At 41.2% G+C, this 24554-nt stretch overlaps 1 protein-coding gene across 2 annotated transcripts in view; it reads right to left on the bottom strand.

Moving 5' to 3' along the window:
- The window catches only part of LOC125451162 (lysine-specific demethylase 4C-like), a 378541-nt gene that overhangs the window by 126780 nt on the left and 227207 nt on the right, over positions 1 to 24554 (bottom strand). For both annotated transcript variants that reach the window (XM_048527958.2, XM_059644532.1), the window contains one exon: positions 15584 to 15692. In XM_048527958.2, coding sequence (XP_048383915.1) covers positions 15584 to 15692 — 109 coding nt within the window. The remainder of the gene's footprint in view (positions 1 to 15583; positions 15693 to 24554) is intronic.

Here is a 24554-nt window from a genome sequence, read left to right as displayed (position 1 = left end):
CTGATGGAGTCAGCTTATTTGACTATGAGGAACATTATCACAAAACATAATTTTTCCTTCCACAACATCCGTAAGTAACACTTTCTAGCAAAAGTCAATGAACAATGACCAGGAATAGAAACTCATTTCATTTCTCCCATTGAGTTTAGCAATTCAACCCAAACATGATGAAATGACATTGCTCAGCTCAGACCCACAGTGCCATTTATACAGTCTGGACTAATGTAACATTATGGTGCATTCCTAGCCCGAGTAGTTCAGTAACGTACCATACACTAAATTTACTCAGTTAGTTAATGAAAGTTAGTCTCAGTACAGTGGGAAATAGATATATGTGCTCACTTGAAATAACTGGCTCAAAAGTTTATTTTCTTTGTAACCGAGCCATTTTGTGGATTTGGTACATTTGTAGATCAATCCCTTAACAGCCATCTTAGCCACCCTTCAGAACAGAGTTTAGAAAGCAGAAGAATAAACTTGTACTGTAGAGCACCTTATACTAACAGCTTTTACAAGATCAAGTTGTCTCAAAGCATTGTACAGCTAAAAATACAGGGAAGCAGATCAGTCCCACACTCCCATGATTATCAACTCTCGTATCCAATTGTCAACAACAGTGGGGTAAGAGGTACAGACAACTTAAATTGCAAATGCTTCAGAAACACAGTCCTCAAAATTCCATTGTATCATTGGTAGTAACTAATGCCTGGCCCTCGGCATATCAATTCAAGTTTAGTGGACAACAGGTCCAATTGTCTGGTCTGGATAGTCATAGACATGAAGTACTATGGAAGATCTACACTGACATCATATAAAACTCTTTCATGCTGACTACACAATAATCACTCATAAGTTGATATTATTTCATTGGGCAATTGTCTGGAACCCTCCAAGAAAGTCTCTGCCTCTAAATTAGAAATGGCTGACTCCTCTCAACTGACTGAACACTGGATATAATGCATCTGTTACTATGGTGTCAACACAGACCGGACAGCCTCAGTCTCAACTCTCAGTCTGTGCTGAATTTGTAAGTGGTGGCAGTGATCGGATAAGAGCTTATGAGCCCTGACAATATCTGGCAGTACTACTGAATAGTGTGATCCAAAATTCACTGTGTCCTTGGCCAAGCTTTACATTAGACGAGCCATAGCAATTCAAGAAGGGGACATGCTACCATCTTCTCCAAGGCAAATGCTCCCCTTAACCAGTTATACCCACATAGTCATAGATGCCGTAAAAGAATTTAAAATGGTAATGAGAATAAAGACAAATTCAGACTTCTCTTTGTGAATAGCCCATGAGTGGCCTGAGTAAAAAGATGGAAACAAAAGAACGGCTGATGCTGTAAAACAAACAAAAGCAGAAATTGCTGGAAAAGCTCCCCAGGTCTGGCAGCATCTGCGGAGAGAAATCAGAGTTAACGTTTCAGGTCGAATGACTCTTCCTCAGAACTGAGGAAGGGTCAGTGGACCCAAAATATTAACTCTGATTTCTCTCTACTGCTGCTGCCAGACCTGTTGAACTTTTCCAGCAATTTCCATTTTTGTTTTGAATAAAAAGTGTGTCTGGACTCATGATGCAAACAACAGATGTTTGTCGGAGGAATCAGAGGATAGCAAGCATCTTTGGTCAGCTCAGCATGAATCAGCAATTTCAAAAGTGAGCGTTTTAAAAAAGTGAAAACTTGAAGGGTGCTAGCACATTGAAATCAAGATAAATGATCATTTTGAAAAGTCCACTGCATTATGTTGGGGATGTTATGCAGGTCACCCTTTATTAGAAGGGACTGGCATTAGACAGTTCAGCCTCAAGCACACAGCTGCTGACAAATGTCACCTATATGAGTTAGTGCCCAGTTATGGAGAATCATGTCAAATTAAGACAGGAACGAAAGAGGTCCGTTCACAAAACAATATCCAATGATGGCACTTACTTTATTTCTCTTTCCATAGCTTTTTGTTAGAAAGGACATGCTACAATGGTAATTACATATATCACATTTCACGAAGTGTCACTGGATGAAAATACTGGAACAATCTCCCTCACAACATTGCGACAACAAATGGACTGTAGCAATTCAAGTTGGTAACTCATCACCACTTGCTCAAAATCAAATAGGCATGTCCCATAACTGCCGGCCCAGCCAGCCATGCCCGTATCCCATGAATGTTTTATTTTAAACAATTCCTAGCTATTCAAACAGAACCAGGTTTTTTGCAAAGAAAGCAACGTCAATCCATGATGTCATATAAAACTAATAGTTAAACTATTAATTTTATTCCAAGAATTCTTACCGAATTCACGGCAAGCCCAAATCATAAATGTTTATTTTAAGTAGAAGACTTTGATTATGTTGTCCATTTAGATATGTTTGGATATTAGAAATACAAAAGACTTTCTGTCAAGCACTAATGTTCACAATTGAAGAAGTGGATATAGAGTGTAATGTGCATAGCAAATTAATTCATAATGGGAATTCTGGGAATTTGGTTCCTCTGAGCAATATGAAATCACACAGATTCTCCCTAAAGTTTGAACTGAAGTTCAGAAGGAAGCCTGAATTTGGGATCCCAAAGATGACAATACTAGTTTTTTTGAAAATCTGAGTCATTGAGTCACCATCTCTAAATATGGGACTGTGGCTTCCTGTATCAAAATTATTTTTGTATTATATTAAAGCATAATATGACGGTCATACTGTCAACGGTATGGTCTAACGTGAAATACCTACACAAAGCATATTCGCTGGATGCACTGAATATCGTACACTTCATTGGAATACTACCAAATCAGTAGCAATATAACAAGTATAAACATATGTAAAAGATAACATTTTTTCCCACCTTTAGAGAGTAGCCATGAGATGGTAACCATTAGAAATGGAAGGGAATATTTGACATTGATGCCAGTTCTCAAGTAGGTGACCTTGTCCCCTTGGCTATGCCAATTTAAAACCAAGCAGTTTATTTTGCAGGGGGTGTACACACCACACATGCAGCTGTAATGCCTGTGTCATCACTGCAATCAACTGGAAACTTCTCATTCACAAATTATCAGAGAACATCGCAATTGTTCACTCTCAAAAACTGCCCAAGACATTGAGGCAACTCATTTAACCACATTCTCCATTCTTTAAAACATGTAGGTAGAGTTTGAAGTGCAGCAGTTACAAAGTTTAGCTTTAGGCGCTAGAACTTACTCTGTACACACCAAAGCCAGTGAATGAATTAGCAAGTGAAGCAGTGAACAGAGCAAAAATTGGGGCAATGATGGGACGAGACAACACAGCAATGAGGAAGAGGCAGCATCAATGCATGCGTGACTTCTGGCTCCAACTTAACAGTTCCAGTGTGGTGCTGATGCACCATAATGAAAGCAATAACACTGATTTCCTGTTTGAATATGCTGGCAGGAGTTACACTGTCAAAACTAAGGTAACTAGAAGCCCAAGAAATTTTTTTAAGCACTTTACATGCTAACAAGGCTTGCAATATTGTTGTTAAACAGCTCTGCCACAGCATGGTAAATAGAATATTCAAACTTCCTCAGTTTTAAAATTCCCCAGGACACTGGCTTTTCCTCTTATATGAAGCAGTCTACCTTAGCTTGTAGTATTGAAGATGATCTCTTCTATTTTCACAACCAGCGACATAAATTTTCCATCTCGTGGAGCTTTATGTGTCTATCCCCCAACAATCTGGAGCTAAACCAGATGTGTGCCAGCTTGGTGTCAAATTGGACTGTAAGATAAGCTTCCTTCAAATACTTTCACCATCACTATAAACAGCCACCATCAGTGACTGATACCACCTGGCCTAACTTAACTGCTGCTGAAACACTAATTCATACTTGTGTCACATTCAAGTTTCACAATGTCAGTAGTCTCTGGCCAGCTTCCCATCTTACTCCAATTGCAAGCTTGAGGTCATTAAAAACCCTTTGCCTGTGCCTTCTTTGCACCAAGTCCCCATTTAGCCATAATTCTGGTGCTTGCTGACCTATATTAGTTTCAGATGTTCTTAAGCAACATTGCAATTCAAAATACTTTATCCCGTTTTTCAAGTCTTTCCATACCCTTGGGTTTCCCTATCTCTGTAACATCTTCAAAATGCACAACCCTCTGAGATATATGCACTCAACTGGTGCTAGCCTCTGGTACATTCTCAATTTTAGTCACTCCACCATCTTAAGTATGTCAAGGACTTTGGAGAGAAAAAGGAGGTTCAAATTGAGATGGTTATTTGCAATGCTGGAGAGTGAAGGTTATCTTGCTGTTTTATTTTGGCAGGCATGGTAATGGTGGCTTGGAAGGAAATGAAGACAAAACCTAAATAGATGCAACCATAAATATTCTCAGCTGAATAGCAGCCAGGAAGGACAAGGACTGGTCGGTCAATAGTTCAGCAGAAATAGAAAAAAAACTAATGAAATACTTTCTAAAAAGTAAATGAGTGATAAATAATGATATATATTAAATTGTCTGTGTAGCAACGTGCAGTCTACCAGCAGTCAGAAGTTATGATAGGTCAAAACGTGAGAGAAATACACAATCAGATCTCACTGGAAAGGCAGAATATTTAAGAAAATAAAGATTCTAGCCACCAAGGCACAAACACAAATATTTAACACAAATGAGCTAGAGGCACATACTTTACTTTTTTTATTCTTCCATTGGGCGTGGCCATTATTAACTAGATCAACATTTATTACCCATTCCCGTACACCCTCAAGAAGGTGTTGGTGAACTACTTTTTAGAACCACTGCAGTCCATGAGACATAGGCACACCTACAATACTTCTAGACAGGGAGTTCCAGGCTTTTTACCCAAAGACAATGAAGGAACAGTTGTATATTTCCATGTCACGATGATGTATGGGTTGGAAGGGAATTTGGAGGTGGTGGTGTTTTTATGCATCTGCTGCCTTTGTACTTCTAAAATGGTAGAGGTTATGGGTTTAAAAGGTCCAAACATATGAACAAGGAACAAGGCCAATCAGTCATTTGAGCCTGTCCCATAATTCAATAAGATGACAGCTAATCTGATTTTACTGACGAAGGTGCCTTGGTAAATTGTTACAGTGCAGAAGGTTAATGTAATTGTCACTGTAAAGCTTATAAGGTATGAAATAGTTATCATTACAGAAATTTGGCTACAAGAAAAAAGGTGTTTAATGTGCAGTACAGGCAAAGGTACACTCAAAGAGTCCCGTAATTTAATACTGAAAATCATTGAAGCAAATGTGCTTCTGTCTAAAATCTAATAACCATATTTTACATGTATAAAAGTATAGCATGTAATAGATTAAGTAACTTAGTATACTGAACTTCTAGCCTGCAACGCATTAGTCTAATCGTTGACATACCAGCATTTGGACATAAGGTAGAATCTTCTGGTTTGTTCCAAAACTTACTACTTGATTCGATTAGATGCAAAATAAGATGACTGCGTGGACACCAGAGCAAATCTAACAGCTCATCACTTGACTAGTGAACCTGACCTTGTAGGGCAATAATATGCTGAGAGTGGTGCAAAAAGACAAAAAAATTACTTATGTGTGTGATACACTTCAATTTGCGCAGAAGGGTGAATAGTATAGTCCTCTTCAGCAAAATCTTGATTAAATATCGGAATTCATATAAAAAAGAAGTGAAGTGTTAAACACAGAAATGAGCAAACATTAAGGTCATACCTAAATTGAAAGAGTTCAACACTTTTGAAAATGCCTGATAACCTGATTAATTTCAGCCTCACTACTGTCAGTGTTCTTTTCATTTAACAAACGTTCACTTATTAGCAATTTGCATGGGCAAGGTATATTTTAGTGCAAGGCTGTGTTTATTCTTCAAGTTTGCAATAAACATTTACATTTTTGTTGTAAAAGTTTCAAGATTTTGTAATATTTCAGGTGGTGCATTTGTATGCATAGATTAAAAAGTTTTGATTTTGAAAGAAAACAAGAAACCACAGGTCTGGTGGAACGATGCTGAAAAAACAAAATGGAACACTGGAGTTGCCAAGCACATGTTCAAGCACAAAAGTGATCTAGTGCAGCTGGGTTAGCGCATGCAACTGTCTTTCAATGTCTACTTTTAAATGGGGCTGAGGATTAAGAGAGAAAACAACTTTCTCAATGTTGGAATTTCAGAAAGTGGTGAAATAGGAAAATAATTTCTTTTTTCAAGACGTACAATCAACTCTAATCATGCTCATTAATATTCTCTTAATGGTTAAAAATTAGTTAAGCTTGGTTAATGTCTGAATATCTTACTGTTTTAAACCTAAACCAGTTTTTATTAAAAAACATACAAGATGTAACTGTAGTGCCACAACATACGTATCGATATACATCCTCTGAGCGATTTACGCTGTAGCTTGTCAAAATGCAGATCACAGATTTCAGAAGGCTACTAAAAACATCTAATATTTGGTGAATGGCAAAACCATTCCTCAGGAAACAAATCAACTATGTTCTGAAGGGTGACTAAGAGGGTTATCAAGGTAATGATCTACAAAAGAGTCCAAATCTACAGAATGGCTTCAGTACAAAAGAAAATAAGCTTTAAAGCCAGTTATTTCAAGTGAGCACATGCACCTGTTTCCAAGAAATTGAGGCAGTCCTACAGGCTTTAAACAGCACAAAGCCTCTGAGATTTCTTGGTGAACGGATTAGAGGATCAGCTATCTGGATATTTGGTTCTGAAGGAATGGCTGTGTAAATAAACTTCTAATTCCTTTTTGGAATAGGTAGATCTTTGGATACTCCTAAAAGATGAAGAAATACGCCCTTCAGCATAGCATCCCAGCAAGAATATGACAGAAATATCATTTGGGGCAAGAAAAAAAACTTTTAATTTATTCAGTTTGCTCTATCACTTAAGTTTTTATTGAGATCCAAAAAAAATTGCTTACTTCCCCACTTCAGATTATATCTCCCTGCACAATACCAAAACTTTGCTGTATCAGCCAGGCAGAGCTGAGGACAATCTAAAATGAAAACAGTCTTGGGGCTCAACTAATTTTCTCCTCAACACTGCTGTTGAGTTTCTGTTTGCAAAATATCAGAAACATTTTCCACTTCTTCTAATATACATTAATTGAATCAGTTGACATATGTTAAAATTGATAGACACAATGAAAATGGAAAGATAGATAATATGTGGAGGTAACCATTAGTTGTTTATAACTCGTAAAATATCCTCTTTTTTGGATTTTAGGAAAGTGCGCAAGTGGCTATACATGTATAGTGATTGATGTGCTATGACTTGGAGGACCTTTCAAGGTTGTAGTTGACTTTACTACTTCAAGAAAATGCTGAGGGTGGGTCAAGCAAGTTTCCAGTTAGCTCCTTAAAGAAGATATATTTTGCAATCTTTTACATGGAAAAACAGAAGTTGACTTGAAATAAGTTGAGATTTGCTTACAATTGTTACTCTACATCTACTTACTGCATGTCAATAAAGCAGCCTTAAAATTCATATCTGGCTTCATCTCTCTAAGGTGTTAACGAGTTGACTTTTTAAGAGAACTGGAGTCATCGTAGAAAATTAAAATATCCATTCCAGATTGCAAGTTTCTCAGTAGTACATCCCTGAATCATACTCACTACTTTACACTCAATATTAGATAGTTCAAACAAACAGTTGGTCATAAAGTATGCACAAACTTTTAACAGTCAAACAAAAGACCAAACTATTAGAATAAGAATGTTTTTTGCAATACTTTACTTGTGATATCACACACCTCCTGCATCTTCTACATTGGCTGCCTCTTTCATCATGTTCTTGCCAAGCTTTTGATTGAAAATCATCCTAGCCCCAGCACATCTCTGCAGGAGTTTCTCAGTGCATTGTCCAGAGCCATCATCTTCAGCAATGACCTTCACTCCACCATAAGATTTTGCCACACAATGAGCATCTCCAAAGACAATCCAACCATATGGTCTTGATGCTCAACCCATTAAGATCGTGGACCTATCCACCATCAAAATTCAGAGATTAATCTTGACCGAGATACAACAGCAGGGTGGTAGGAAATGACTCTCCAAAGCTTTTCCACCATTTACTGAGAATAAGTCAAGGCTGCAACAGAATTCCCCCTGCCTCTTGAATTAATGCAGCTACAACATGGAAGGAGCTCAACAGCAGAAATATGACAGATTATTTCATTGGCTGTCATCCATCATGACCTGTTTCACTCAAAATGACAAGAACAACAGGCACACGAAAATGAAGTCATCTGAAGGCTTGATAGAAACCGTGCTGACTTGAACATGTACTTTTCTTCATTCACTAGATGCAAGAATCACTGGCATTACTGGTGGGTTTTATTTCCCTTTCCTAAGTGGAGTCAAGCATATTGCTGTGTATCTCGAGTCACATATAGGACAGATCAGGTAAGGGCAATAGGTTTCCTTCCCAGTAGGATGTTAGTGAGCCAGATGGGTTTTTTATTGCAATTGACAGTGTCTACATAGTCAACATAGACAGCTTTTTATTCCAAATTATTAGTGAATTCAAATTTCGCCATCTTCCATGGGAGAAATCAAATCTATATCTCTCAAATATTAGCCTGGGGTTCTGAATTACTAGCCCAGTGAACCCATTGCCTCTCACAGGGTCAGGAGTAGGCTATTCAGCACCTCAAGCCTGTTTCACCATTGTATGAGATCATGGCTGATCTGGGGCCTAACTCCATATATCTGCCTTTGGCCCATATCCCTTAATACTTAGTTTAACAAAAACCTATCTAGCACAGATTTAAAATTAACAACTGATCTAGCATCCACTGTCATTTGTGAAAGTGAGTTCCAAACCTCTAACAACCCTTTGGGTGAAGAAGTGCTTCCGAACATCTCTCTTGAATTGTCCAGCACTAATTCTCAGACAATGTCCCCTGGTTCTAGAATGGACCACCAGTGGAAATAGCTTATCTTGATCTATCTTGTCTTTTCCTGTTATTATCTTCAAAACTTCATTCAGAACACCTGTTAACCTTTTAAATCCTAGAGAAAACGGGCCTAATTTATATATTCCCTCTGCATAACTTAACCTCTCAAGTTGAGATACTGTTCTTGCACTCCCTCTAAGGCCAATATATCCTTCCTATGATGTGGTGTCCAGAACCACTTGCAGCAAGTGGGGTCAATCCAGGGTTTATGTAGCTGCAGCAGAACATTTGTATCCTTATACTCCAGTCCGTTAGAAATAAATGTCAGCATTCCATGAACCTTCTCAATTAATTTCTGCACCTTTTGTGGCATTATAAAGATCTATGCAACTGAGCCCCCACATCTCTTTGGACATGTAACTTCATAACATCTAGAAAGCAATCTGATTTTTCCATTTTTGGTCCGAAATCTTACACTTGCTTACTTTGAAATACATCTGCCACAGTCTTGCCCATTTACCTAGTCTATCAACATGTCTTTGTAATTTTACACAATAATTTACACTGTCTGCAATGCTACCAAACTTTTTGTCATCAACAAATTTGGATGTGTGACATCTATGTCATTATTCAAATCATTTGTAAATTATGTGAATGATTGAGGCCCTAACAAGAGTCCTTGTGGGATACCACTCGTCACATCCTGTCAATGTGATTACCTACCAATTATCCGTACTTTCCGGCATTTGCTAGTCAACCAATTTCCATGCCATGTCAGTAATTGCTGTCAATTTTTAGGCTTCTACTTTAGTTAACTCTTTCTTCTGGGACTTTATCAACTGCTTTCTGGATGTCCATAAAAACAACATTCACAGACACTCCTGTGCATTACCTTTTCAGGCTTGTCAGGCATGACCTGTTTGTCACTAATCCATGCTGGCTGTCCCTGATTAACTAAAAAATTTCAAGGTGTTCAGTTACCTTATCCTTGATCACGGGCTCCAATAATTTCTCCCGTACAGATATTAAGCTAACTGGTCTGTAATTTCCTGACTTTTCTCTATTGCCCTTCTTAAAATGTCGAACAATGTGTACAGTTTTCCAATCCAGTGGGATGACTCCTGAACCCAAAGAACCAGGAAAGGTTTTAGTTAGGGCAGTTACAATGTACTCTCCTACTTCCTTTAACATCCTCGGATAGAAACAATTCAATTCTGGGGATTCATCTCTCTTTAGTTCCATTAATTTCCTCATTATTGATGTTTGATTTAGTCCCTGTCCCTGATCCACTGTTAATTTCCACAAGTCTTCTGGCAAGCTATCCTCCTTTTCTACTATAAATACTGAAACAAAGTAATTTTCAACATGTCTGCCGTTTCTCCAAAGCCAGTGACAATGACCCCACTTTCAGTTTGTTAGTGGGCCAATATTATTTTCGATCACCTGCTTTCCCTTTTCGTAGAATTTCGTCTCATTGGTTTTGATGTCCCTTGCAAATTTCCTTTCATAGTCTCTTTTAGTAGCTCTTAAATGCAGTTTTGTGGCTTTTTTCTGATCTTTGTATGTTTCCCATTCAGCAGAATCTGTGCTGCTATTTGCATTTTTGTAAGCCCTTTCTTTTAGCTTTATGCTTTTCCTTATGTCTTTGGCTGTCTGTGGCTCTTTTTTTCTGCTCAGCTTTTCCCTCTAAGAGGTATAAACTGGTTCTGTATTGCATGTATATGTTGTCATGCCTTGATTGCCATTTAAACAGCTCTGAAATAATTTTGATTTTTTTTGACGAATGGGTTCAGGTTTAGGCTTTATTCATCCCATATAAATAAAAACGACATGAAAGGCAACATTTTCCGCACAGAAGGTGGCTTGTAAATGGAATGAACTGTTGGTTCTGTCTTAGGCATAATGGAATCAAAGACTGTTCAGGTACATTCACTCACATGAGACAGCAAGTTATGGCAATTGTAAACAAAAGGTGGTAAAAGGCTGTGAAGATGATTAGCATCCAAAAAATGAATCTACACCTGAAACTGGAGAGCATGGCTGAGGTAATTATCTTTCTTTACCAAGAAAGATACTATCACAGACATAAAGCAAGAGGATGATATTGAGATATTGGATGATCTAAAATTGTTGAAGAGAAGTAAGTAGTTGGGCTAGACAAACAGGAGGCCGGAAGAACATAGCACGCCAGTCAACATCTGGAGGAAAGGAGAAATCAATGTTTTTGGTATTACCCTTCTTCGGAATGGGAGTGGTCAAGTTAACTGTACTTAAGGTTAATGAATTACCAGGATCAAATAGGGTACCATCTGAACATAGTAAGGGAAGTAAAGGAAGTAAGGGTATGCAGCAGTATTGGCATAATCTTCTAATCCTCCATCTAATATAGAGGTGGTCCTACAGAATTAAAGAACTCCAAACAAGACAATAAAAGAAATAACCCAGGAATTATAGGCAGGATAGTAACACTGTGTCAGAAAGATTTTAGAAACAGTACACCAGGACAAAATTAACAACACCTACTTAAGTGTAAATTAATTAAGTAAAGACTGCATGGATGAATTAAAGATAAATGGTGTGTAACTAGCATGATTTAAGTTTTTTGATGAAGTAACAGGTTGTTAAAGTAAGAATGCATTTCCAGAAGACATTTCATCAATTGCATCTCAGCAAAGTTGAAACCTTTAGAAATAGGTAGCAGCATGAATACAGAGTTAGGTGAATAACAACAAACAGACAAGGTTGGTGAATGGGTGTTTTCAAATTGCAGGAGGGCACAGAGTGAAGTTTCCAAGGGGTCATAAAAGCTTAAGACATAGGAGCTGAAGTTGGCCATTCAGCTCTGCTCTGTCCATTGTGAGATTAAAAATCTCTGTCTTTAATACAACCAACCTCAACAGCTCTTGGCGCTAAATAATTACACAGACAATTTACTGCCCTTGGAGAAAAAAAAATTCTCGTCTGTTGTAAATCAACAATCCCTTATTCAGACTGTGCCCCAGACTCGCCAATAAAGAAAAACAATCTTCACTAAAGAATACAGACACAAATTGTTGCAGATACTGGAATCTGTGCTGAAAACAACAAACACTGGCAATCACAGCAAGTCAGACAGCATCCATGGAGAGAGCAAGCTAATGTTTCAAGTCTGGATGACTCTTCATCAGAGCAGAAATGAAGTGTGTAGGGACAGCATGTATGCTATAGTTTGGAGCGTGGGCAGGGGAGCTGTAGCGGGGTACGGTGCTGGTGGACAAAAGATGTTGATTGTTCAGATTAAGAGATCAGAATGTGAGAATGGCAGAACAATGGAGTGTCTCCTGCCAGACTTGAAAGGACAGTGGTAGTTTCAGAGATAGTAGGAACTGCAGATGGTGGAGAATCTGAGATAATAAGGTGCAGCATTCCTGCTCCTCTGATGCTGCTTGGCCTGCTGTGTTCATTCAGCTCAACACCTTGTTATCTCTTGAAAGGACAGTAACTGGGATTGTTGTGGGTGGAGGAGGAGGACATGATAACAAGCTAAAAGGGAGGAAATGATTCAAAATTTCAAGGTGTTGAACTCAATATTAAGTCCAAAGTGCCTGGTCTGAAGATGAGATATTGTTCCTCCAATGTGCACTGTGATTCACTGGACACTGCAGCATGTTGAAAACAGACATATGGGCGGGCAAGCAAGACGCTGTGTTAAAACGCCCAGCTACTGGAACGTCAGAGACCTGCTTGTTCACAGACTGGAGATATTCTGCAAATCAGTCACCCAGTCTGCCTTTGGTTTCTCCAATGTACAGTAGGCCACACTGAGTGCAGCAAATACAATACACAAGATTGGAGGAGGTACAGGTGAAATGCTACTTTACGTGGAAAGGCAGTTTAGGCCCTTGAATAGTGAATAAGGAGGTGAAGGGGCAGATGTTGCACCTTCTGCAGTTTCATAAAGAATCATATGTTTCAATAAGGTCTCCTGTCATTCTTCGAAACTCTACTGAGCACCAGCTCAGCCTACTCAACTTCTCCTCAAAAGAAAATCACTCTATACCCAACCTAGTGATCCTTCCCTGGACTGCCTCCAATGCTAGTAACAGGGTCTCTGCTTTTCTTAATACATATTAATGATGGGTACGCAGGACGTATCTTTCAAATTTGTAAGATGACAAAAAAGTGGTGACACTTCAGTGGCGTGGTTAGAGTGGAGCTGCTGGAGTTGCTCTCCTTCAACAGCGGGCCCAGCCCAGATTTGTCATAAATGTTTAAAACCATGAGAAAATCCATCAAGATAGAGAGAAATTGATCTCACAGGCAAAGATGGTTGAGAAGTAGAGGGCACTGATTTAAAAAATGCCTAAAGCACCAACATAACATAAGGGAAAACCTGTTTACATAGAAGGTGCACTGAGGAAAGGTCACCAGACCCAAAACGTTAACTCTGTTTTTTACTTCCCAGATGCCGCCAGGCCTGCTGTGCTTTTCCAGCAACTTTATTTTTGCTACATGGAAGGTGGTTGGAATCTGGAGTGTACTTGCAGAGTCTGTGGTGCAGGCAGATTCAATCGTGGCATTCTAAAGAGAATTAGAAAAGCACCCAAGAGAAAACAATGACAGGGCTACAAGGATAGGATAGGGGACTGAGACTACGCGAGTTGCCTTTGCAGAGAACTGGAAAAGAAATACCATATGTGCTTTAACAATGCTGCGATTTCATGAATATAGGAAGAACGCACCAGGAACGAATTCAACTAACAAGCTGTTGTGAGTACATCTGCAATAAATGAAATTTAAAGTTGCATAAGAATGTAAAACAATTCCTGTATTATACATAAAATGTAAATATAACATACATCTTGAAGAATTTGGAATTAATACATTAGCTAATTTTACAACTGTTTCAAGTTGTCTCAGAAGGAGAGATGGAAGAAGGGAGAAAGGAGAGTGGGAGTGGCAGGTTAAGACAGAAATGGGGATGGGGACAGGGAGTGAGACAAGGAGGAAAGAAAGAGAAGGACAGGGGAGGGGCTTTGTGAGATGCGCAGGATTTACGAAAACAGAAAATGAGGGGGAGAATGCAAGAGGAAGGCAAGGAAAGGGAGGGAGCAAAGAAGGGATGGAGGGAGCAAGGGAGGGAAGGTTAGAGAGGATGGGCAAGTATAGGAGAGGAAGAGGAAGGTAGGAGGGTCAGAAAGGTGGGAGAAATGGACAAAGGCAGAGAGAGGAGGGAGAGAGAGGGGGTGACCAACGGGGAATGGGAGGGAGAGGAAGGGAGAGCGTTCAGGAGAGAATGAGTGATAAGGACAGGGATAGGAAGAGAAAAGCAGGGGGGGAATGGGACAGGAAGAGGCAGGAGGTGGTTGGAGAAGGTGGCAGCAGGCGGAAGGTCAGGAGTGTGAGGCAGGGAAGCAGGTGGCAGTGAAGACAGGAGAAAGCAGAGAGGGATTGAAGACAGGAAGGTAGGAGTAGGACAAAAGGTGAGGCAGTGAGGCAGGAGGGACACAGAGGAGGGAAAGGGTGGGCAGAAGTGGGCAGATAGAGAAGTGGAGGAAAGAAAGTCTGAGATGGGACAGAGTGATAAGCAAAGCGCAGAATACTAATCTCCTCAAAAAAGCACAAGGTATGTGAATATATGAATTCAACAACTTTAATAGAAAATAGTACGATATGGGAAAATCTCACAGCTACTAATAAAAATCTAGTTGGCCATCACTTTTTGTTTAAAAACCTAATCACTCTGATCAATTTTGCTCATTTAAATCGGTTCTATGATGCACCGCGATGGGATAATCAAATATGTAACATATCATCGCATTTATTTTCACAGGTACAGCGCAATAACGTTTAAATCATTAATTTAGAACACGCTGCACTTGTTTATAATCAAAACAAGGTGATATAAACAATAGTTCTGTCTCGCAAAAAGTTTTTTTTTTCAATTGTTTCATCCTGAGAAGCACTAAACAGATAGTCTGTTCTCTGCTACAGAAATAAAACTTGAACACTTTGCCTCTTGGCCTTCAATCTATGTCTCAGTTATGCTTTCTCCATGAACCCTGCTTCCAAAACTCCAGAATAGCAAATATAATGAAGCAATATTTGAATCAGTGTAGGTTAATAGCGACAGAAACTGACGATCTGGCCTGTGAATAAAATTAAACCTTTTCGGATTATATTGAATAAATGTTAATTTTTACTTTCCTAAAGGTAAATATGACAAATGGTGATCTGCCTCAATTTAAGCTGATAAATCTGAAAACAGTGTGTTGTAACCTCACAGAGGAGTTTAAAAGCAAAGTAATCTTTCCATGTTGTATGCTGACATATAAAATTTATGTATCAAAATTGTGTATAAACGTCATACTTGCATTGTCCCATACTTTAATTTTACAAACCAATATACGTCTACATCTGCTTCTATGAAAAAAATTAATCTCTGTTTTCAGTCGAAAGCTTTAGTCTGCAACATGCACTATTTTGTTGTTCAAATTAGAGTTCAAATCTGTGAATTTACAAGGCAGCATGGGACCTCCTGAAACATTGTTCAAAACTGGAAAATTTTTTTAACGAAGAGATCCATTTAAGACACACAGCAGCATTAAAACTCAGGCATGCACATGCCCGGAACAGTTTTATTGGGATTATATGCAAATATCTAATTACAATTGGAAGATAAAACCAAGAAAAGAAAAGCAACTCTTCAAACTTACGAGCTTCAATCTTTGCAAAGGGATTCGGGTGACATCCACTGGACTACGGTCCATCACATTCACAAATCTTGCTTCTGGAATTGCTACTGCACACATCACATGAGCCCACCTGAACAACACAAGTGACAACCTGAATAATGTGATGAGCCACTAAGGAACTGATAATAATGTCAAGTTTTACTTGTGCTCTGCCAGTCTACCTGCTTTGAATCTGGTACCAATATAATTTTAAGAGTGTCAACCTTTTCAATGTACAGGCACTGCATTTGTTTGGATTTCAGTCATAAATTGGTTGCAGATCAAATCATAGATCATAGAATCCCTAGAGTGTGGAAACAGGCCTTTCGACCCAACAAGTCCACACCTGTGAAGACCCTCAGAGCATCTCACCCAGACCCATACTCCTGTAGCCCACAGAATCTACACATCCCTGAACACTATGGGCAATTTAGCATGGCCAATTCATCTAACCTGCACATCTTTGGACTGTGGGGTGAAACCGGAGCACCTGGAGGAAATCCACACAGACACAGGGAGAATGCGCAAACAGGCAGTCACCCCAATGTGGAATCAAACCCGGGTTGCTGGCGCTGTGAGGCAGCAGTGCTTACCACTGAGCCACCATGCTGTCCCGAAGTAATTTTGAGAGTGTCAATCTTTTCAATGTAAAGGCACTGCATTTGTTTGGATTTCAGACAAAGCTGGTTGCAGAATACAGTGAAATCTCTGTTCCATCCTCATTTTTCAATTTGTCTTAAGTCCAAGTCTAAGCACGGTCAACAATTAATTATTGGCTTCATTATATGGAGGATATTTCACTATTGAAGGTGAATTACGGCAGTTATTTCACTTATATAAGCAAGACTCATAATTCATGCATGTCACAGGTTAGAGAAATTTATGATGATCTTTTAACTAATAAATTATTACCAGTTAATCTGATTATTCTATGGAAACAGCACAACTGGTTCAATCATGTTTTGAGAGATAATGGGAACTGCAGATGCTGGAGATTCCAAGATAATAAAATGTGAGGCTGGACGAACACAGCAGGCCAAGCAGCATCTCAGGAGCACAAAAGCTGACGATTCGGGCCTAGACCCTTCATCAGAGAGGGGGATGGGGGGAGGGAACTGGAATAAATAGGGAGAGGCAGACCGAAGATGGAGAGTAAAGAAGATAGGTGGAGAGAGTGTAGGTGGGGAGGTAGGGAGGGGATAGGTCAGTCCAGGGAAGACGGACAGGTCAAGGAGGTGGGATGAGGTTAGTAGGTAGCGGGGGGTGCGGCTTGGGGTGGGAGGAAGGGATGGGTGAGAGGAAGAACCGGTTAGGGAGGCAGAGACAGGTTGGACTGGTTTTGGGATGCAGTGGGTGGGGGGGGAAGAGCTGGGCTGGTTGTGTGGTGCAGTGGGGGGAGGGGACGAACTGGGCTGGTTGAGGGATGCAGTAGGGGAAGGGGAGATTTTGAAACTGGTGAAGTCCACATTGATACCATATGGCTGCAGGGTTCCCAGGCGGAATATGAGTTGCTGTTCCTGCAACCTTCGGGTGGCATCATTGTGGCAGTGCAGGAGGCCCATGATGGACATGTCATCAAGAGAATGGGAGGGGGAGTGGAAATGGTTTGCGACTGGGAGGTGCAGTTGTTTTTTGCGAACTGAGCGGAGGTGTTCTGCAAAGCGGTCCCCAAGCCTCCGCTTAGTTTCCCCAATGTAGAGGAAGCCGCACCGGGTACAGTGGATGCAGTATACCACATTGGCAGATGTGCAGGTGAACCTCTGCTTGATGTGGAATGTCATCTTGGGGCCTGGGATGGGGGTGAGGGAGGAGGTGTGGGGACAAGTGTAGCATTTCCTGCGGTTGCAGGGGAAGGTGCCGGGTGTGGTGGGGTTGGAGGGCAGTGTGGAGCGAACAAGGGAGTCACGGAGAGAGTGGTCTCTCCGGAAAGCAGACAGGGGAGGGGATGGAAAAATGTCTTGGGTGGTGGGGTCGGATTGTAAATGGCGGAAGTGTCGGAGGATAATGCGTTGTATCCGGAGGTTGGTAGGGTGGTGTGTGAGAACGAGGGGGATCCTCTTGGGGCGGTTGTGGCGGGGGCGGGGTGTGAGGGATGTGTCGCGGGAAATGCGGGAGACGCGGTCAAGGGCGTTCTCGATCACCGTGGGGGGAAAAGTTGCGGTCCTTAAAGAACTTGGACATCTGGGATGTGCGGGAGTGGAATGTCTTGTCGTGGGAGCAGATGCGGCGGAGGCGGAGGAATTGGGAATAGGGGATGGAATTTTTGCAGGAGGGTGGGTGGGAGGAGGTGTATTCTAGGTAGCTGTGGGAGTCGGTGGGCTTGAAATGGACATCAGTTACAAGCTGGTTGCCTGAGATGGAGACTGAGAGGTCCAGGAAGGTGAGGGATGTGCTGGAGATGTCCAGGAAGGTGAGGGATGTGCTGGAGATGTCCAGGAAGGTGAGGGAGACATTGATGACTGTATCGGCGCCGCCTCTTGCTCCCCAGAGGAGCTCGAACAGTTCATCCACTTCACCAACACCTTCCACCCCAACCTTCAGTTCACCACCCTACCAACCTCCGGATACAACGCATTATCCTCCGACACTTCCGCCATTTACAATCCGACCCCACCACCCAAGACATTTTTCCATCCCCTCCCCTGTCTGCTTTCCGGAGAGACTACTCTCTCCGTGACTCCCTTGTTCGCTCCACACTGCCCTCCAACCCCACCACACCCGGCACCTTCCCCTGCAACCGCAGGAAATGCTACACTTGTCCCCACACCTCCTCCCTCACCCCCATCCCAGGCCCCAAGATGACATTCCACATCAAGCAGAGGTTCACCTGCACATCTGCCAATGTGGTATACTGCATCCACTGTACCCGGTGCGGCTTCCTCTACATTGGGGAAACTAAGCGGAGGCTTGGGGACCGCTTTGCAGAACACCTCCGCTCAGTTCGCAAAAAACAACTGCACCTCCCAGTCGCAAACCATTTCCACTCCCCCTCCCATTCTCTTGATGACATGTCCATCATGGGCCTCCTGCACTGCCACAATGATGCCACCCGAAGGTTGCAGGAACAGCAACTCATATTCCGCCTGGGAACCCTGCAGCCATATGGTATCAATGTGGACTTCACCAGTTTCAAAATCTCCCCTTCCCCTACTGCATCCCTCAACCAGCCCAGTTCGTCCCCGCCCCCCACTGCACCACACAACCAGCCCAGCTCTTCTCCCCCCCCCACCCACTGCATCCCAAAACCAGTCCAACCTGTCTCTGCCTCCCTAACCGGTTCTTCCTCTCACCCATCCCTTCCTCCCACCCCAAGCCGCACCCCCCGCTACCTACTAACCTCATCCCACCTCCTTGACCTGTCCGTCTTCCCTGGACTGACCTATCCCCTCCCCACCTCCCCACCTACACTCTCTCCACCTATCTTCTTTACTCTCCATCTTCGGTCCGCCTCCCCCTCTCTCCCTATTTATTCCAGTTCCCTCCCCCCATCCCCCTCTCTGATGAAGGGTCTAGGCCCGAAACGTCAGCTTTTGTGCTCCTGAGATGCTGCTTGGCCTGCTGTGTTCGTCCAGCCTCACATTTTACAATCATGCTTTGAAACAGTTTTGGAACTCCAACTCTGGAGAAGAATGCTGAACAATATTTTCAATCATCACAATGTTCCCCTCTCCCATACAAGTGTGCACCCCTTTACTCAACAGATTCTATCATACTATGCAGGAGTAAGTGAGAGAAGCAGACAAATCAGGAATGAGAACACACAAATTACTGAAAATAACTCCAGAGAACAGATTTAAGTTGTACCATGGAAACAAGCAGTTTCTCTAAATTATCATAATTCTCTAAATTAACAACACATAGCAATTTTCTCCCCACTACAGATCAGAGACATTTTACCCTTTCTTGGGATCAATACAGAACAGTATCCCACCTTACGCCACAACATTCCACAGCCTCTCAGCTAAAAAGATTTTCCTTTCTCTCTTTCCACGCTGTACTATGAACATAGTCTTAACAATAAACAACATAAATCTATCTTTATTTCTTAATTCATACACTATTATCGTATTTATAAGAGCCAAAGTCCGATTCGTTTCTCTTGCTTGCCAGCATTCTCAAATTCATGAACTGTTTAATTAACCTTCTAGGTAGCTCTATTCATCCACACTAAGGCATGGCTTCCTAGGAAATGTATATGTCATCTTTATGCCCATTCAATCTCTATTTTTATACAAAGGTGTTTGTTTCTCTGTTGGTTAATTTGTTTGTTCCTTTCCAGAAAGGAGAAATACACAATAAAAGAATATGCTCTGATTAAGAGTCATCTAAACTTGAAATGTTAGCTTTTTCACTCTCCATGGATGCAGCCTGACCCACTGTGACTTCCAGCAATTTTTGTTTTTAGTACAGACTCCAGCATCTGCAGTAATTTGTTCTTATAACTTAATGTAAAATGAACTGCAAATGCATTGAACATATTAAATAAATAGAATACACAGCATACAGTTTATGTTCCACTCAAACCTCCTTGTTTGCTTACTTAATTTCCATTTAAATGCATTTATATTATTTGCCTCAACTACACAATGTGATAGTTCGTTTCACATTTTCACCACCCTGGCTGAAGTTCTCTTTTTCTTCCATAGCCTGTTTGAATTTTTTGGTAAATGGTTTATAGTGGAGGCCTCTAACTTGACTTTCACATAAACAGAAAAACTCGTTCTCTGCTTATTCAATCAAAAGCATTCATAATTTAACCTCCAGTGGAGGTTCAGAAGAATGATCCTGGGAACGAAGGGCTTATCAAATAAAAGTGCAGTTGAGAACTCTGGATTTGTTCTTGATGGAGTTTAGAAAGATTAGGGGGAATCTCATTGAAACTTAGAGAATACTGAGAGGCCCGGATAGAGTCGACATGCAGTAGATGTTTCCACTAGTCGGCGAGACTAGGACCTGAGGGTAAAGCCTCAGAGTGAATGGATGATCTTTTAGAACTGTGATGAAGAGGCATTGCTTCAGCCAGAGGTAGTAAATCTGTGGAACTCAATGCCACAGAAGGTTGTGGAGGCCACATAACTTAAGACTGAGATGGATAAGTTCTTGATTCTTGATCAAAGGCTATGGGGAAAAAGTATGTCTTAGAGGGTAAAAATATCTGGATTACTCCCAGTGCCATGAGCTGACGAGGGTAGGAATTGAAGAATGGAGTAGATGAATGTGTGGCTTAGCAGTTGGTGCAGGGAGAAGGATTCACATTTTTGGATCATTGTAATGTCTTCTGGGGTAGAAGTGACTTGTATCAGAAGGACAGATGGCACCTAAATTGGAAGGGGACTGATATACTAGCGGGGAGATTTGCTAGAGCTGTTCGGGAAGATTTAAACTAGTAAGGGATGGGGTTGAACCCAGGGAGAGAGTGAGGAAAATGATCGATCTGAGATGGGTACAGTTGGGGAAAAAAGCGCAAGTCAAACAGACAGGGCAGGCAAGAACAAAGCAGAGAACGAGGTAGGACTGATGAATAAACTACATTTATTTCAATGCAGGAGGCCTAAACACGTAAGGAAGATGAACTCACGGCATGGTTGGGAATATGGGAAAGGGATATCACAGCAATTACAGAGACGTGGCTCAAGGATAGACAGGACTGGCAGCTTAATGTCCAGGGTATAGATGCTACAGGAAGGATAGAAAGGGGGGGCAAAGGAGGAGAGGGAGTGATGTTTTTGATTAGGGATAACATTATGGATGTATTTAAGGAGGATATTCGTGGGAATACATCCAGGAAAGCTTTTTGGATGGAACTGAGAAATAAGAAACAGCTAATCGCCTTATTGGGACTGTATGATAGACCACCCCTCAATAGTCCACTGGAAACTGAGAAACAAATTTGTAAGGAGATCTGAGTCATCTGTAAGAATAATAGGGTGGTACGGTAGGGAGTTTTAACTTTCCAAACATAGATTGGGATTGCCATAGTGTTAAGGGCTTGGATCGAGAGGAACTTGTTAAGTGTGCACATGAAAATTTTCTGATTCGGTATGCAGATGTACCTAGAGAAAGTGCAAAACTTAACCTCTTGGAAAATAAAGCAGGATGGGTGACTGAAGTGACCGTGGGCAGCAGTTTGGGGCCAGTAACCATAGTTCTATTGGTTTTAAAATAGTGATGGGAATGAATGGACCAGATCTAAAAGTTCAAGTCTAAACTAAAGTTAAAATGTAAATTGCAGGGATCTGTTCTGGGGCCTCCATTCTTTGTGATCTTTATAAATGACTTGGATGAGGAAGTGGAAGGGTGCGTTAGTAAGTTTGCCGATGAGTGGTGGGCGTGTGGAATGTGCTGCCTGCAGTGGTAGCAAAGTCAGATACTTGAGAGACTTTTAAGCGACTCTTGGATGGAATATAGTAAAATGTAGGGTATGCAGGGTAGTTTGATCTAAGAAGGATAATAGGTCAGCACAACTGTACTGTTCTATGTTCTAAATTAGAAGGCCAATTTTCATGGTATTAAGACAAGAATTTGCAAAATATATGTGTGTGTGTTTGTGTGTGTGTGTGTGTGTGTGTGTGTGTGTGTGTGTGTGTGTGTGTGTGTGTGTGTGTGTAACATGGCAGATGTTGGCAGGTAAAGGGATGGCCATAAAATGGTTGAAAACTTCAACGTTTTCAAGTACACAGAGAACGCCCAAATTGAAACATTTGTACTGAAAGGCCATACAGTTAGCAGGCCAAGCAGCAGCATTTTTACCGAAGCAACAGGCTTTTAAATTTAGCCAATCAGTTTGAAACAGGTACTTCAATACTAAAAATCTGTTAAGTTTAAGTCTGATGGTTTTGGCAATATATGAACAATGTTATTGTAAGAAATACTGATCTATCCTCAAGGGTATAAAAGAAGGGGGCAATTGGATAAAGACCCCAGAGCTAGCTGTCATATGCCTGAGAAAATGACTCCACTCTCAAGAAAGAATCGTTGGCTCTCACAGCCTCCTTTATGTCTTAGAGAAAGCACCATCTAAATAACAATAGTACCACAGCACAACTAGTCAATACTCCAGACAAAAGGATCAACAGAGAATACATTTCTGACAGAAAAATTGACGGAGAACCAAAGAATCCCATAGTGTGGAAACAGGCTCTTTGGCCCAACAAGTCCACACTGAACCTCGGAGCATCCCACCCAGACCCATCCCCCTATAACCCACCTAATCTACACTTCCCTGAACACAGCGGGCAAGTTAGCATGGCTAATCACCTAACCCGCACATCTGTGGACTGTGGGAGGAAGCCGGACCACCTGGAGGGAGCCCATGCAGACATGGTGAGAATGTGCAAACTCCACACAGACAGTCGTCCGAGGCTGGAATTGAACCCTCGGCGCTGTGAGGCAGCAGTGCTAACCACCGTGCTGCCGAAGGCACAGAACATTCCGGAAGACATACAACTAGTTGTAATTTCAAGACCAAGCTTTTTTTTTCCATATCAGTGGTACTAATATTTATTGGAAGAGTATACCATTAGAATCTTGCTTTATTCAAGTGTAGTTAGTAGTTAGAAAGGATTTATTCCATTTGTTAATAGTTTAGTCAATTTCTTCACTGTTAGAGTTAAATAAGTAAATTATTGATCTTAAAATAAATGTCAGGGATTTATTTTAATTCACAACTACAAGGTGCTGGAAGACAAGTTACACCACTTTTCAAACTCCTTTTACAGAGTACAAGGCAAGTTGCTTCTCTTCGTGTGTTTCAATTTTAGTTCACAGAGGAATCAACCTCTGCTTTATAACAGACAGCAGAAATCAAGTGATTAACTATAAGAGCATAAAAGCACTAGGCGCATACTTAAGAGGGAAATCAGGAGGGTAAAAAGGGGACGAGATAGCTTGGGCAAATGCAGTTAAGGAGAATCCAAAGGGATTCTACTGATATATTAAGGACAAAAGGATTATTAGGGAGAGAAGAGGTTCCTTAAATCAGCGAGGCCATCAATTTTGTAGAACTGCAAGAGATGGGGGAGATGCCAAACGAGTATTGCGCATTAGTTTTTACTACGGAGAAAGATATGGAAGATAGAGAACATGGGAAAAAAAGTGACATCTTGAAAAATGTCCATATCACAGAGGATTAGGTGCTGAATGTCTTAAAATGTATAAAGGTGGATATTTCCCCAGGAACTTATCAGGTATACCCTAGAACCCTGTGGGAAGCAAGGGAAGAGTTTGCTGTCCCTTGCTGAGATATTTGTATCATCGACAGCCACAGGTGAGGGCAAGAAGAATGGAAGTCGGCTAACATGGTGCCATTATTTAAGAAAGGTGGTAAGGAAAAGCCAGGGAGCAATAGACTGGTGAGACTGGTGGTGGGAAAGTTGTTGGAGGGAATCCTGAGGGACGGGATTTACATGTATCTAGAAAGGCAAGAACTGACAAGGAATGGTCAACATACTTTATGCGTAGGAAATCATGTCTCACGAACTTGTTTGAGTTTTTTTGAAGCAATAACCAAAAGAGGATTAATGAGGGCAGAGCAGTGGACATCATCTATATGGACTTCAGTAAGGCTTTCGACAAGGTTCCTCATGATAGACTGGTCAGCAAGGTTAGATCACACGGAATAGAGGGTGAATTAGCTATTTGGATACAGAACTGGTTTGAAGGTAGAGGACAGGGGTTGGTGGTGATGGTTGCATTTCAAACTGGAGGCCTGTGCCCAGTGGTATTCCACAAGGATCAATGCTGGGTCCACTGCTTTTTGTCATTTATATAAATGATTTGGATGTAAACATAGGGGATATGATTAGTATGTTTGCAGATGAACCCAAAATTGGAATTGTGGTGGACAGCAAAGGAGGCTGCATCAGAGTACAATAGGGTTTTGATCATATGGGCCAAGGAGTGGCAAGAGGTGTATAATTTAAATAAATGTGTGGTGTATTTTGGAAAGGCAAAT

Source organism: Stegostoma tigrinum, chromosome 3 (genome assembly GCF_030684315.1).
Source record: "Stegostoma tigrinum isolate sSteTig4 chromosome 3, sSteTig4.hap1, whole genome shotgun sequence".
NCBI classification, from domain to species: Eukaryota; Metazoa; Chordata; class Chondrichthyes; order Orectolobiformes; family Stegostomatidae; genus Stegostoma; species Stegostoma tigrinum.
This window is presented reverse-complemented; position numbering and strand designations above follow the sequence as displayed.